The 15,811-nt window shown below is 42.6% G+C and overlaps 1 protein-coding gene across 2 annotated transcripts in view; it reads left to right on the plus strand.

Moving 5' to 3' along the window:
- The window catches only part of LOC135510745 (stromal interaction molecule 2-like), an 84,116-nt gene extending 69,723 nt beyond the window's left edge, over positions 1 to 14,393 (plus strand). Inside the window, exons 9-12 of one of the 2 annotated variants that reach the window (XM_064931917.1) lie at positions 1,593 to 1,693; positions 2,239 to 2,477; positions 7,793 to 7,979; positions 8,215 to 14,393. In XM_064931917.1, coding sequence (XP_064787989.1) covers positions 1,593 to 1,693; positions 2,239 to 2,477; positions 7,793 to 7,979; positions 8,215 to 8,821 — 1,134 coding nt within the window. In that variant the 3' untranslated portion in view covers positions 8,822 to 14,393. The remainder of the gene's footprint in view (positions 1 to 1,592; positions 1,694 to 2,238; positions 2,478 to 7,792; positions 7,980 to 8,214) is intronic. The other variant, XM_064931918.1, reaches the window with a different exon arrangement.
- Positions 14,394 to 15,811: the final 1,418 nt, after the last annotated feature.

A 15,811-nucleotide genomic window follows, 5' to 3' on the forward strand; every position in this document is an offset into this window, starting at 1 on the left:
ACTAAACTTTACAGTTGGCACTATGCATTCGGGCTGGTAGTGTTCTCCTGGCATCCGCCAAACCCAAATGTGTGCGTCAGACTGCCAGATGGTGAAGCATGATTCATCACTCCAGAGAACGTGTTTTCACTGCTCCAGAATCCAATAACACTGCAAGCTTTACACAATTCCAACCGATGCTTGGCATTGCGCATGGTAATCTTAGGCTTGTGTGCGACTGCTTGGCCATCGAAAGCCATTTCATGAACTTCCCGACAAACTGTGCTGACATTGCTTACAGAGGCAGTTTGGAACTCGGTAGTGAGTGTTGCAACCGTGGACAGATGTTTTTTACGCACTATGCACTCAGCGGTCCCATTCTGTGAGCTTGTGTGGCCTACAACTTTGCGGCTGAGCCATTGTTGCTCCTAGACATTTCCACTTCACAATAACAGCGTTTACAGTTGACTGGGGAAGCTCGAGCAGGGCCGAAATTTTACAAACTTGTTGGAAAGGTGGCATCCTATGACGGTGCCACATTGAAAGTCACTGAACACTTCAGAAGGGTCATTCTACTGACAATGGTTTTCTATGGATAATACATAGCTGCATGCTTAATGTTATACACCTCTCAGTAACGGGTGTGGCTGAAATAGCCAAATCCACTAATTTGAAGGGGTGTCCACATACCTTTGGCCATGTAGTGTATATCAGTGCATGTTGGATTGCCTGCATATCAGTCTGTTGTTGCTCCAGCCAACAGATTGTGGTCTTGACGAAATGTTTCACTGTCTAATTCATGAAAAGATAAGGCTTTTATTGTAGTATAGACAGCAAATATTGGATGCTATGCATTCAGTGATGATTGTGTTCCAATATAGTCATATGTCTGCTAAAGCACTGTTTTTAGCCACTATCGTCATACTACATTATTTAATTTGAATATGCTCCACCCATTCTCATCCCCAATATCCCAATTTGTGGCACCCATGACTGAGAAACCTATATGCCAAGTATAGACCACATATTGTATTCCCTACAGGTTATAGAAAAGAGCAGAAGCTCTGAACTATCCATTCAGTCGCCGGTCTTACAGGTTATGGAACATTTTCTCTTAGTATTTGCCCGGTAGGTTTCATCAAGGAGAAAGACCCCACTTCTATGTCAAATAAAACAAAAAACACTATATAGTAAATACTACAGTAATAAAAACACTGCAATAGTTACTATAGTATACACTATCGTTTTTACTATAGTAATACTACAGTATTTAAACTGTAATAAACTTTACTACAGACATGCCCACAAAAACACTACAGTGAATACTACAGTAATGTCCACAAAATACAGAATACAGTGAATACTATAGTATACTACAGTCATATCCAAAAACAATACAGTAAATACTACAGTATGCTTATGCAATCACACTACAGTAAATACTACAGTATGCTTATGCTAAAACAATACAGTAAATACTACAACAACACTGCAGTGAATACTATAGTATACTTCCACAAGAACACTGCAATGAATACTATATGATATAAATCTAGTCATACAACAGTATTTAGAGCATAGTATATTATAGTAATTTTTCAAATGGGTTACAGGCAGAGAAAATCAAAAAGAAGAGGAGTTCTGTGTTTGGAACACTTCACGTCGCCCACAGTTCATCACTGGATGAAGTGGACCACAAGATCCTAGAGGCCAAGTAGGATATAACACACACACATTCACACAACAGACACACACGCATAGACAAATACGCACACTCACCCGCGTTGGATTTTGTCACCCTCGTCCATATGTCTTTGTCCATGAGCTGAATCGATGTGAAATACTTGGGGATTTACTAGCTATTGATTACTGATCGAGACAAGTAAATACAATTGTATTGGTCACAGATGTTATTGCGGGTGTAGCAAAATGCATGTAAATCAGGATCCCCACATATGTCAGTCTACCTAGGGTGTCAATACCTATTACAAAAAGTTGTCTATGCATTAGTGGTATAGGCACAGAAACCAAAGTGTAATACCCTGGAAAAAGACAGTTTACCTGGTACAGCGAGAAGAGGATGGGCCTCCCATCTGAGCTGGGGCCCTCTTTAGGTTTCTTCCTTCTAGGGAGTTTTTCCTTACCAATGTGCTGCTTCTTTTGCTTGCTCTTTTGGGTCTAGGCTGTAAAAGCTCTTTGTGATAACTACTGATATAAAGCGGGCTTTATAAACACATTTGATTTGATTGATTGTTCCAGGAAGTCCCTGTCGGAGGTGACCGCCTGCCTGAGGGAGCGTCTCCACCGCTGGCAGCAGATTGAGAAACTGTGTGGCTTCCCCCTGGTGCACAACTCTGGGCTGCCCAGCCTGACTGCCACCCTGTACTCTGACCACAGCTGGGTGGTCATGCCCCGCGTCTCCGTGCCCCCCTACCCCATCGCCGGTGGAGTGGACGACCTCGATGAGGACACGCCTCCAATCATTCCACAATTCACCTGTACGTATGGAGGTTGTCACAGAAATGCAAATACTCCAGTTAGAGTTGTAAAGTGACTGAGTGTGTGTGTGTGTGTGTATGATCACTTGTTACTCATTACATTGAACGAAAGTAACACGCTACTTTGCAATATTATGTAGAAAGTAACATGTTATATTAGTAGTTGTATTACTTTACATTACTTTCATGAAATAAATCTCAATCTCACCATTTGTTCGATTGTCAGAGGAAGCAATACCATCACTAGTTTCTCTTTTCATCTGTGGTGCTGCTTTCCTGTGCTAGTCTTCAAAAGATGTGCTATATATTGGGCTGCTTCATTAGCCATATATACTGTAAACCAAACATTTGTCGATATTTCCTATCGTTTCATTAAAACTCTTTTCTCGAGCCACCAGTTTTGGTTATCGACCGCAGGCACATGAACCCATAGAGATGTATTGAGGGCACACTTGCAACTCGATGGGAAAGGCCTCAATGGGCTTTGCTATCACAGAAGTTATCAATAGCAAAGATCGGAGGTGTGCTCTCTATACATTTCTATGGACAGCAGCTATCATGACATTTCTCCAGATCAAATTGTATTTGTCACATACACATATTTAGCAGATGTAATTGCAGGTGTAGCAAAGTGCTTGTGTTCCTAGCTCCAACAATGCAGTAATATCTAACAACACACACACACATCTAAAGTAAAAGAACGGGGTTAAGAAATAGATCAATATTAGAATGAGCAATGTCAGTGACATTGACTGAAATGTAGTAGAATAGAATACAGTATATACATATGAAATGGGTAACGCAGTATGAAAACATTAAAGTGACAAGTGTTCCATTATTAAAGTAGCCTGTGATTCCATGTCTATGTACAGTTGAAGTCGGAAGTTTACATACACCTTATCCAAATACATTTAAATTCAGTTTTTCACAATTCCTGACATTAAATCCAAGTAAATATTCCCTGTTTTAGGTCAATTAGGATCACCACTTTATTTTAAGAATGTGAAATGTCAGCATAAGTTGGTCAGAAGTTCACATACACTCAATTAGTATTTTGTAGCATTGCATTTAAATTGGTTAACTTGGGTCAAACGTTTTGGGTAGCCTTCCACAAGCTTCCCACAATAAGTTGGGTGAATTTTGACCCATTCCTCCTGACAGAGCTGGCGTAACTGAGTCAGGTTTGTAGGCCTCGTTGCTCGCACACACTTTTTAAGTTCTGCCCAGAAATGTTCTATAGGATTGAGGTCAGGGCTTTGTGATGGCCACTCCAATATCTTGACTTTGTTGTCCTTATGCCATTTTGCTACAACTTTGGAAGTATGCTTGGGGTCATTGTCCATTTGGAAGACTCATTTGCGACCAAGCTTTAACTTCCTGACTGATGTCTTGAGCTGTTGCTTCAATATATCCACATAATTTTCCTCCCTCATAATGTCATCTATTTTGTTAAGTGCACCAGTCCCTCCTGCAGCAAAGCACCCCCACAATATGATGCTGCGTCCCCCGTGCTTCACGGTTGGGATGGCGTTCTTCGGCTTGCAAGCCTCCCCCTTTTTCCTCCAAGCATAACGATGGTCATTATGGCCAAACAGTTCTATTTTTTTTCATCAGACCAGAGGCCATTTCTCCAAAAAGTACAATCTTTGTCCCCATGTGCAGTTGCAAACCCTAGCTTTTTATGGCGGTTTTGGAGCAGTGGCTTCTTCCTTGCTGGGTGGCCTTTCAGGTTATGTCGATTTCGGACTTGTTTTACTGTGGATACTTTTGTACCTGTTTCCTCCAGCATCTTCACGAGGTCCTTTGCTGTTTTGGGATTGATTTGCACTTTTCACACCACGTATGTTCATCTTTAGGAGACAGAATGCCTCTCCTTCCTGATCGGTATGACGGCTGCGTGGTCCCATGGTGTTTATACTTGCGTACTATTGTTTGTACAGTTTATGTAAACTTCTGATCCACTGGAATTGCGATACAGTGAATTATAAGTGAAATAATCTGTCTGTCTAAACAATTGTTAGAAAAATGACTTCAAATTAGATGTCCTAACCGACTTGCCAAAACTGTAGTTTGCTAGCATCCCACATGGCCAACATCCAGTGAAATTGCAGAGTGCCAAATTCAAAAACAGAAATACTCATTATACAAATTAATAAAACATACAAGTGTTATACATCGGTTTAAATATGAACTTCTTGTTAATCCAAACACGGTGTAAGTTTTCAAAAACCCTTTACGTCGAAAGCATACCATGTGATTATCTGAGAACAGCGCACAGCAGACAAATCATTACAATCAGTTACCAGCCAAGTAGAGGAGTTACACAAGTCGGAAATAGAGAGAAAATTAATCACTTACCTTTGATGATCTTCATATGGTTGCACTCACAAGACTCCCATTTACTCAATAAATGTTTGTTTTGTTCGATAAAGTCCCTGTTTTATATTCAAAAACTGTTTTGTTTGCTCGTTTTGTTCAGTAATCCACAAGCTCAAACGCAGTCACAACAGGCAGACGAAAAATCCATATAGTATCCGTAACGTTCGTAGAAACATTTCAAACGATGTTTATAATCAATCCTCAGGTTGTTTTTAGCCTAAATAATCGATAATATTTCAACCGGACAATAACGTTGTCAATATAAAAGGTAAACGAGAAAGGCGCGCTCTCGGTCGTGCGCATGAAAAATCTCTGGGACAATGTAGGGTCCACTCATTCAGAGTGGTCTTACTCTCTCATTTTTCAGAATACAAGCCTGAAACAGTTTCTATAGACTGTTGACATGAAGTGGAAGCCATATAGGAAGTTCAATTTGAGTCCTAAGTTAATGGATACTGTAATGGCATTCAATAGAAAAATACAAATATAAAAAAATCCCACTTCCTGGATGGGTTTTCTCCTGCCAAATCAGTCGTGTTATACTCACAGACATTAGTTTAACAGTTTTGGAAACTTTAGAGTGTTTTCTATCCAAATCTACCAATTATATGCATACCCTAGCTTCTGGGCCTGAGTAGCAGGCAGTTTACTACAATGGTAGTGCCCCCTACCCTAGTGAAGTTAACAAAATATTTGTGGAGTGGTTGAAAAATGAGTTTTAATGACTCCAACCTAAGTGTATGTAAATTTCTGACTTCAACTCTATTTAGAGCAGAAGCCTCTAAGTTGCAGGGTTGTGTAACTGGTTGATAGCCGGCTAGTGATGACTATTTAACACTCTGATGGCCTTAAGATAGAAGCTGTTTTTCTGTCTCTCGGCCCCAGCTTTGATGCACCTAGACTGATCTTGCCTTCTGGATGGTAAGCGGGATGAACAGGCCGTGGCTCGGGTGGTTGATGTCCTTGATGATCTTTTTGGCCTTCCTGTGACATCGGGTGCTGTAGGTGTCCTGGAGGGCAGGCAGTGTGTACCCGGTGATGCGTTGGGCAGACCGCACCACCTTGCTGTTGCGGGCAGTGCAGTTGCCGTACCAGGAGGTAATACAGGATGCTCTCAATGGTGCATCTATAAAAGTTTGTAGGTCTTAGGGGCCAAGCCAAATTTCTCCAGCCTTCTGAGGTTGAAAAGACGCTGTTGCGCCTTCTTCACCACACTATCCATGTGGCTGGACCATTTCAAATCATCTACACTGAGAAACTTGAAGCTTTTCACCTTCTCCACTGTGGTCCAGTCAATGTGGATAGGAGTGTGCTCTTTCTGTGGACTTCAAGAAACAGCAATCAGCTCCTTTGTTTTGTTGAGGGAGAGGTTATTTTCCTGGCACCACTCCACTAGGGCCCTCACCTCCTCCGTCTAGGCTGTCTCGTCATTGTTGGTAATCAGGCCTACAACTGTTGTGTCGTCTGAAAACTTTGATTGAGTTGGAGGCATGCGTGGCCACGCAGTCATGGGTAAATGGGGAGTACAGGAGGGGGCTGAGCACGCACCCTTGTGGGGCTCCTGTGTTGTGGATCAGCGAAGTGGAGGTGTTTCCTACCTTCACCACCTGGGGGCGGCCCAGGATGTCCAGGACCCAGTTGCACAGGGCAGTCTTGGAGGTTACTATGGTGTTGAAGGCTGAGCTGTAGTCAATGAACAGCATTCTTACATAGGTATACCTCTTGTTCGATGGCGATTGCATCATCTGTGGATCTATTGGGGCGGTATGCAAATTGAAGTTGGTCTAGAGTGTCAGGTAAGGTAGAGGTGATATGTTCCTCAACTGGCCTCTTAAAGCACTTCATGATGACAGAAGTGAGTGCTATGGGGCGATAGTAATTTAGTTCAGTTACCTTTGCTTTCTTGGGTACAGGAACTATGGTGGACATCTTGAGCCGGCCGGCAGCCTTGCAAGGGTTAATGCGTTTAAATGTCTTACTCACATCGGCCACTGAGAACTAGAGCCCACAGTCCTTGGGAGCGGGCCTCAAAGTGGGGGAAGAAGGTGTTTATCTTGTCCGGGAGCAAGACGTCGGTGTCCGCGATGTGGCTCGTTTTCCTTTTGTAATCCGTGATCGTCTGTAGACCCTGCCACATACATCTTGTGTCTGAGCCTTTGAATTTGCGACTCCACTTTCTATGTACTGATGTTTTGCCTGTTTGATTGCCTTAACAGGGGGAATGACTACACTGTTTGTATTCAACCATATTCCCAGTCACCTTGCATGGTTAAATGCGGTGATTCACACTTTCAGTTTTGCTCGAATGCATCCATCTATCCACGGTTTCTGATTTGGGTAGGTTTTAATAGTCACAGTGGGAACAATATCCGCTATACACTTCCTGATGAACTCAGTCACCGTGTCAGTGTATTGGTCAATGTTATTTTCAGAGGCTACCCATGACATATCCCAGTTCGCGTGACAAAACAATCTTGAAGCATGGATTCCGATTTGGTCAGACCAGTTCTGGTTATAGACACGTCCGTCAAACAGCCTTTTTCCGCTCACTCGAGAACTAAATTAAGAAACAAGTTGAGATCGGATCATGGAAACACGCGACTGGTAGAGAGATGATTCTGAAAGTATTGCTCATTGTTTGACAAAGTAACTGTTATAAAAAAAGTTGACAAAGTTAAGTGTTACTTTACTCTGTTACTCATATACAGTAAGTAATCTGATTACGTAACGCGTTACAAAAATGATGATGGCCAGTACAGCATGTGAATTTACTTTGTCTGATTTTTACATCAACAACGCTAAAATATATTTAAAATGTGTGTTTTAAGTTGTGTGTGTGTTCAGTCCGAGTACTGTAGTCCGGGTTCAGTCCGACCATCGTTATGACCACATCTAGCTGTGTACCTACATCCCTACTCTCTCTCGTATTTTCCCAGCAGCCTCTATAATGCGGCCCCCTCTGACGCGCAGCAGCAGCCTGTGTCGGTCCCGCCGGAGTCTCTACAGCACCCCGCAGCCTTCAATGATGTCTGCCGACCCTGACCTGCTCTCTATGGCCAGCCCACCCCTCTCCTACCACCCAGAGGGTGAAGAAGAACACATCCTCTTCATAGAGAGAAAGGGGTATGTTACCTTTCACCACCTCTGCCCTCTTTTATACCGGATCAGTTTAGGGTAAATTTATTTAGAATATAAGACATTGAATGTGTGTGCTGATATTAGTTGCATTGTAATTATTTTTATTTCTCTGACACTCGGTCTCTATCTGCTCTGTCTCTGTCTGCTTTGTGTGTGTCTCTGCTCTGTGTCTGTCTGCCTCTCTCATCTCTGCCTGCTTCTCTGTCTCTCTCTGTCACAGGGACACTCAGGATACGTCCTCAGACACAGACTCTCTGAACTCCTCCATGGGAAGGAAACAGTCCTATGCCAACCCCTGCACGCCAGGCCCAGAGCCCCCCTACCGCAAAATCTCCCGCGAGGAGCTGATGATGCTGAGCCAGCAGGAGCCTCAGACTTACATCCGTGACTCACCCCCTCCTCAAGGGGGAGTTGCGTCCCTCTCGACTTCCTCCTCGGCCAACCCCTCCCCTGCCCTGGAGCACCACTCACACTCCCACACGCATTCGCACAAACACAAGGGCTCACCCGACCTCACCCGTGGCTCCATCCCAGAGTCCCACAGCATGTCCTTCACCACCCCGACGGCGGGCAACAAGGCCGTATTCAACGGCATCCTGGAGAAGTCCTATAGCATGGGCCAGCTGCCCGCGGGCATGACGGGGGCAGGGGGGGTGGTGGTGGTGGGGCGCAACCCATCCCTCACCTCACTGGATAATGAGGGCAGGGGGGCGGGTGGCAAGGAGAAGAAACTACAGAGGACCTCTTCTCAGGACTCCTGTGACAACGGAGACAAGACCAAGAAGTCCTCGTCCAAGATCAAGAGCTTGTTCAAGAAGAAAAAGTAGTAGTACTCAGAGAGCGAGAGAGAGGGGACGGGACAAAAAAGGATCAAGATGAAGTCATTTTAGCCTTAATAAAAAAATGTACGTTGTCAACGGAAGCTAAAACATTTTTTGTTTGTTCCATTGTTCCTTTTTTTTCTTCAAAGATGGAATGTAAGCTCTGTCTGGGCACCACAATAATGCCTGTTAATGAATTGTTTTTGCTCACTCATAGCCTCGAAGTTAAGCCTTCAAAGGTCACAGAAAGGTCAAAAGGTAAAGGGTCATGCCAGCTGCCATCGCCCAGGCAACCGCAAAAAGCATGAGCCTGCTCACTCAACGTCTTCTGGTTCTTTTTCCGTTAAAGAAACAAAAAATACATTTCACTTGTGTTCTATCTGGGGGTTTAGGGGCTTGTACTTGACACATTTATTTTCAGAAAAGAAAAAAATACTACTTAAGTTTGTTTCACTACTGCTTTCCTGTATTCTGGGAAAGGACCGCCGCTGCTCGCCAAGTAAATATTAATGTATACAATACAGATGAGAATGATGTATGGGGAGAGGCATTGGAGATGCAACACATGGTAGGCTATTGAAGCCAAAATCGCTTGGTGTTTCCAATGTTTTTTTGCAATGGATTTTATTTATACACACACACACACACACACACACACACACACACACTGAGTATACCAAACATTAGAAACACCTTCCTAATTTTGAGTAGCACCCACCCTTTTTGCCCTCAGTACAGCCTCAATCGTCAGGGCATGGACTCGACAAGGTGTGAAAAGTGTTCCACAGGGATCTTGGCCCATGTTGACTCCAATGCTTCCCATAGTTGTGTCAAGTTGTCTGGATGTACTTTGGGTGGTGGACTATTCTTGATACACAAGGGAAACTGTTCTGTTGAGCGAGAAAAACATAGTAGTGTTGCAGTTCTTGACACAAACCGGTGTGCCTGGCACCTACTACCGTACCCCGTTCGAAGGCACTTAAATATTTTGTCTTACCTATTCACCCTCTGAATGGGACACATACATAATCCATGACTCGGTTGTCTCAAGGCTTAGAAATCCTTATTTAACCTGTCTCCTCCCCTTCATCAACACTGATTGAAGTGGATTTTAGAAGTGACATCAATAAGCGACCATAGCTTTCATCTGGATTGACCTGGTCAATCATGGAGCAGGTGTTCTTATTGTTTTGTAACACACTACATATAGAAAAGTATGTGGACACCCCTTCAAATCAGTGGATTCGGCTATTTCAGCCATATCCGTTGCTGTCAGGTGTATAAAATCGTCAAATTTCTTTCCTGTTAGAGCTGCCCCAGGTCAACTGTAGGTGCTGTTATTGTGAAGTGGCAACGTCTAGGAGCGACAACGGCTCAGGCATGAAGTAGTAGGCGACACAAGCTCACAACGTGACCGCCGAGTGCTGAAGCACAAAACACATAAAAATTGTCCGTCTGCACTTGCAACACTGACTACAGAGTTCCAAACTGGGAGCAATGCCAAGTGTAGGCTGGAGAGGTGTAAAGCTTGTTGCCATTGTACTCTGGAGCAGTGGATACGTAAGTTTGGTGAAGGAGGAATAATTGTCTTTGGCTGTTTCATGGTTGGGGAAGGCTCTTTCCTGTTTCAACATGACAATGCCCCCATGCACAAAGCGAGGTCCATACAGAAATGGTTTGTCGATGTAGAAGAACTGGACTGGCCTCTCTACTGAGCCCTGACCTCAACCCCATCAAACAATTTTGGGATGTATTGGAACGCCGACTGCAAGCCAGGCCTAATCGCCCAACATCATTGCTCGACCTCACTAATGCTCTCCCCGCAGCAATGTTCCAACATCTAGTGGAAAGCCTTCCTAGAAGAGTGGAGGCTGTTATTGCTGCAAAAGGAGGACTGACTCCATATTAATGCCCATGATTTGGGAATGAGATGTTCGATGAGCAGTGGTTTCACATCCTTTTGGTCATGTAGTGTGTATGTATATATACAGTACCAGTCAAAAGTTTTGACACACACCTACTCATTCAAGGGTTTTTCTTACTTTTGACTATTTTCTACATTGTAGAATAATAGTGAAGACATCAAAACAATTGAAATAACACATGGAATCATGTAGTAACCAAAAAAGTGTTAATTATTAAACAAGTCAAAATATATTTGAGATTCTTCAAAGTAGCCACCCTTTGCCTTGATGACAGCTTTGCACACTCTTGGCATTCAATCAACCAGCGTCACCTAGGATGCTTTTCCAACAGTCTTGAAGGAGTTTCCACATATGCTGAGCACTTGTTTGCTGCTTTTCCTTCACTCTGCGCAGTCCAACTCATCCCAAACCATCTCAATGGGTTGAGGTCATGTGATTATGGAGGCCAGGTCATCTGATGCAGCACTCCATCACTATTCTTCTTTGTCAATTAGCCCTTACACAGCCAGGAGGTGTGTTGGGTCATTGTCCCTTGAAAGACAAATGATAGTCCCACTAAGCGCAAACCAGATGGCGCATTGCTGCAGAATGCTGTGGTAGCCATGCTGGTTGTGTGCCTTAAATTCTTTTTAAAAATCAGTGTCACCATCACACCTCCTCCAATGCTTCACGGTGGGAACCACACATGCGGAGATCATCCGTTCACCTACTCTGCGTCTCACAAAGACACGGCAGTTGGAACCAAAAATCTCAAATTTGGACTCATCAGACCAAAGGACAGATTTCCACCAGTCTAATGTCCATTGCTCGTGTTTCTTGGCCCAAGCAAGTCTCTTCTTCTTATTGGTGTCCTTTAGTAGTGGTTTCTTTGCAGCAAATTGACCATGAAGGCCTGACCCAAGCAGTCTCGTCTGAACAGTTGATGTTGAGATGTGTCTGTTACTTGAACTCTGTGAAACATTTATTTGGGCAGAGGCTGGTAACTATTGAACTTATCCTCTGCAGCAGAGGTAACTCTGTGTCTTTCTTTCCTGTGGCAGTCCTCATGAGAGCCAGTTTCATCGTAGCACTTGATGGTTTTTACAACTGCAACTTTAAAAGTTCTTGACATGGTTCGTATTGACTGACCTTCATGTCTTGAAGTAATGATGGACTGTCATTTCTCTTTGCTTATTTGAGCAGTTCTTGCCATGATATGGGATTGGTCTTTTACCAAATAGGGCTATCTTCTGTATACCACTCCTACCTTGTCACAACTGATTGGCTCAAATGCATTAAGAAGGAAAGAAATTCCACAAATTAAGTTTGTGGAATGGCTCACCTGTTAATTGAAATGCATTCCAGGTGACTACATCATGAAGCTGGTTGATAGAATGCCAAGAGTGTGCAAAGCTGATTTTTTAACACTTTTTTTGGGCTGCATGATTCCAGACGTGTTATTTCATAGTTTTGTTGTCTTCACTATTATTCTACAGTGTAGAATAGTAAAAATAAAGAAAAACATGGAATGAGAATGTCCAAACGTTTAACTGGTACACACACACACACACACACACACAAGTAGGAGGTTTACGTACACCTTGGCCAAATACATTTAAACTCAGTTTTTCACAATTCCTGACATTTAATCCTAGTAAAAATTAAATGTCTTAGGTCAGTTAGGAATCACCACTTTTAGTTCAGAATAATAGTAGAGGGAATTATATATTTCAGCTTTTATTTCTTTCATCACATTCCCAGTGGGTCAGAAGTTTACATACACTCAATTAGTATTTTGTAGCATTGCCTTTAAATTGTTTAACTTGGGTCAAACATTTCAGGTAGTCTTCCACAAGCTTCCCACAATAAGTTGGGTGAATTTTGGCCCATTCCTCCTTACAGAGCTGGTGTAACTTAGTCAGGCCTCCTTGCTCGCACACGCTTTTTCAGTTCTGCCCACACATTTTCTATAGTATTGAGGTCAGGGCTTTGTGATGGCCACTCCAATACCTTGACTTTGTTGTCCTTAAGCCATTTTGCAACAACTTTGGAAGTATGCTTTGGGTCATTGTCCATTTGGAAGACCCGTTTGCAACCAAGCTTGAACTTCTTGACGGATGTCTTGAGATGTTGCTTCAATATATCCACATAATTGTCCTCCCCCATGATGCCATCTATTTTGTGAAGTGCACCGGTCCCTCCTGCAGCAAAGCACCCTCACAACATAATGCTGCCGCCCTGTGCTTCACGGTTGGGATGGTGTTCTTCGGCTTGCAAAGCCTCTCCCTTTTTCCTCCAAACATAACGATGGTCATTATGGCCAAACAGTTATAGTTTTTTTTTTATCAGACCAGAGGACATTTCTCCAAAAAGTACAATCTTTGTCCCCATGTGCAGTTGCAAACCGTAATCAGGCTCTTTTATGGCGGTTTCGGAGCAGTGGCTTCTTCCTTGCTGAGCGGCCTTTCAGGTTATGTCGATATAGGACTTGTTTTACTGTGGATATAGATACTTTTGTACCTGTTTCCTCCAGCATCTTCACAAGGTCCTTTGCTGTTATTCTGGGATTGTTTTTCACTTTTCGCACCAAAGTACGTTCATCTCTTATTCGACAGAACGCGCCTCCTTCCTGAGCGGTATGACGGCTGCGTGGTCCCAAGGTGTTTATACTTGCGTCCTATTGTTTTTACAGATGAACGTGGTACATTCAGGCATTTGGAAATTGCTCCCAAGGATGAACCAGACTTGATTTTTTTCCCATGATGTCAAGCAAAGAGGCACTGAGTTTGAAGGTCGGCCTTGAAATACATCCAGAGGTATACCTCCAATTGACTCAAATGATGTCATTTAGCCTATCAGAAGCTTCTAACACCCTGACATCTTTTTTTCTGGAATTTTCCAAGTTGTTTAAAGGCACAGTCAACTTAGTGGATGTAAACTTCTGACCCACTGGAATTGTGATAGTGAAATAATCAGTTGTTGGAAAAATTACTTTTGTCATGCACAAAGTAGATGTCCTAACCGACTTGCCAAAACTAGTTTGTTAACAAGAAATTTGTGGAGTGGTTGAAAAACGAGTTTAAATAACTCCAACCAAAGTGTATGTAAACTTCCGACTTCAACTGTATATAATATCTGGACGTTGTTTTTACATTATTTTGTTCTTGTAGACATTTTTTAAATAGAAATGTGATTTCTAGTGGTGGGGGTTCACAAGGACTGACTATGTTTTTTACTGAAGAGTGATAGATAAAGAATATGCAGATTTTACCCATACCCTTAACGTACCTGTTTTTGTAAACATCCCTGAGCTTTTCCTGAACATTTTACCCTTACTCTAACCTGTTACCTCTTTCAACTTCTTTCTCCACTGTTTACTTATACACTATGAAAGGGAATGGTCACTAGCAATGTACATCGTAGGAGACAAGCTAAGCTGAAGAGTAAAGTTAATGGGTTCTGTTTTATCATATGCATTTGTAATATCAGAATTCTACAGATGTGACATTTGCTATTGTAGTGTATTCCTACATCCTACATCCACAAAAAAAATAGTTATAGATGAGCAGGACATAGGAATGTTTACGAGATGTTAGCAGATTTCTTTGAACATTTGGTGTGTGAATAATTGTATACCATAGACAAACCAATAAAGCATAACAATGCTGTCTTCAGTAAGTGACTTTTGCTTTCCCCCCCACTATTTGTAACCCAAAGACACAAACGAAAGCATTTGTGATATTTGCGTTGAGGATATGTATGGTGGGGACTCGTCTTTGACTAATTCGGTGTTCAGAACTAAAGCTTTACCCAGCACTGACGACTCACTCCCCACAGGGAAGAAACATTTATGAATCTCTTTTTGAATTCCCTTTTTTTCTTTGAAGGAGAGTAGAAACGGATGGGGGGGGAAAAAACATCATTTTGACACACCCATTTGTCTTGAGAGAGCGGAGGAACAGTGATACACAGAAAAATGCATGCATGATTGCTTTGTCAATATGAAGTGTAGGTGATAAATTCCACTGATGGTTGATCAATTCCACACATAGCAGCAATGGGGCCGGTGACATCTGGCTTGGTGATGAATGTGTTGTTTGGCTGCCACTGTGCAACAACAACAGATCCCAGCCTTCTACACACACACACCCTATTGATTCATTCCTCTCTAGGCGCAGTTCCAAAGATGGCCACTAAGTTGTAGTATTGTATTAGGGGAAATTATGTGTGGCAATAAACATTCCCTAACCTGGTTCATCATGTTCATGCTGGTCAAGTTATATGTATGAGACAGATCCTCAGAAAGAACAAAGGTAGGCTACAAAATGCACTTTGACATACAAGCTTATCACCCCTCTTCTATGCATAGTAGTGAAAATGTTCAATACAAGACAATAACTTAATCTAAAATGATTAGCTTTTTATCACTGAACAAACATTACAGCATCTCATCCTCTTCTGTGTGTCACCCTTTTACCCCTATAAACCCAGGGTCGTTACAATATGTCCAATTCCAAGGAAGAGCTCTGCCACGAGCATGCTTTTGCGGCACAGTCGATAGCGCGCCGGACCTCGGGCTCGAAGGTGGAGGGTTCGAGACCTGCTCCCTGCCTGTTTCATTACAGTATGTATTAGTTGCCACTATAAAATGCTCCCTTAAATGAAACGGACTGTAAACTACACATCGGTTCTCAAGCCAACATTAGCTAAAGCTGAACCATTACATCCTAGCTGGCGTGTAAAAGCACTGCATGACTTTCAAAAATCCTAATATCACTGAGCCTCTCACATTAAACAACCGTCTTTCCTGCAGTTTTTTTTTGTTGTTGTCTTGCCAACGTACTGTAGTGGTGCACACACTAAACAATGTGACAGACGAGGGTCACACACTACAAAAATTCTTCACTTGGTTTTGAGGTTGTCGATACCATTTTGAAAACAATGATGTAATTTGATTCGATTTGGCGTAGCTACAACAAGCTGTGGCTCAAAACCAACCTGCACATTTTCAGTCAGACATTCACGCATTCATGCCATACATAGTTGAAATTTCTAGCCAACATGTTGAATTGAATAACATTGCTTGTGCACT

Source organism: Oncorhynchus masou, chromosome 23 (assembly GCF_036934945.1).
Source record: "Oncorhynchus masou masou isolate Uvic2021 chromosome 23, UVic_Omas_1.1, whole genome shotgun sequence".
NCBI lineage: Eukaryota > Metazoa > Chordata > Actinopteri > Salmoniformes > Salmonidae > Oncorhynchus > Oncorhynchus masou.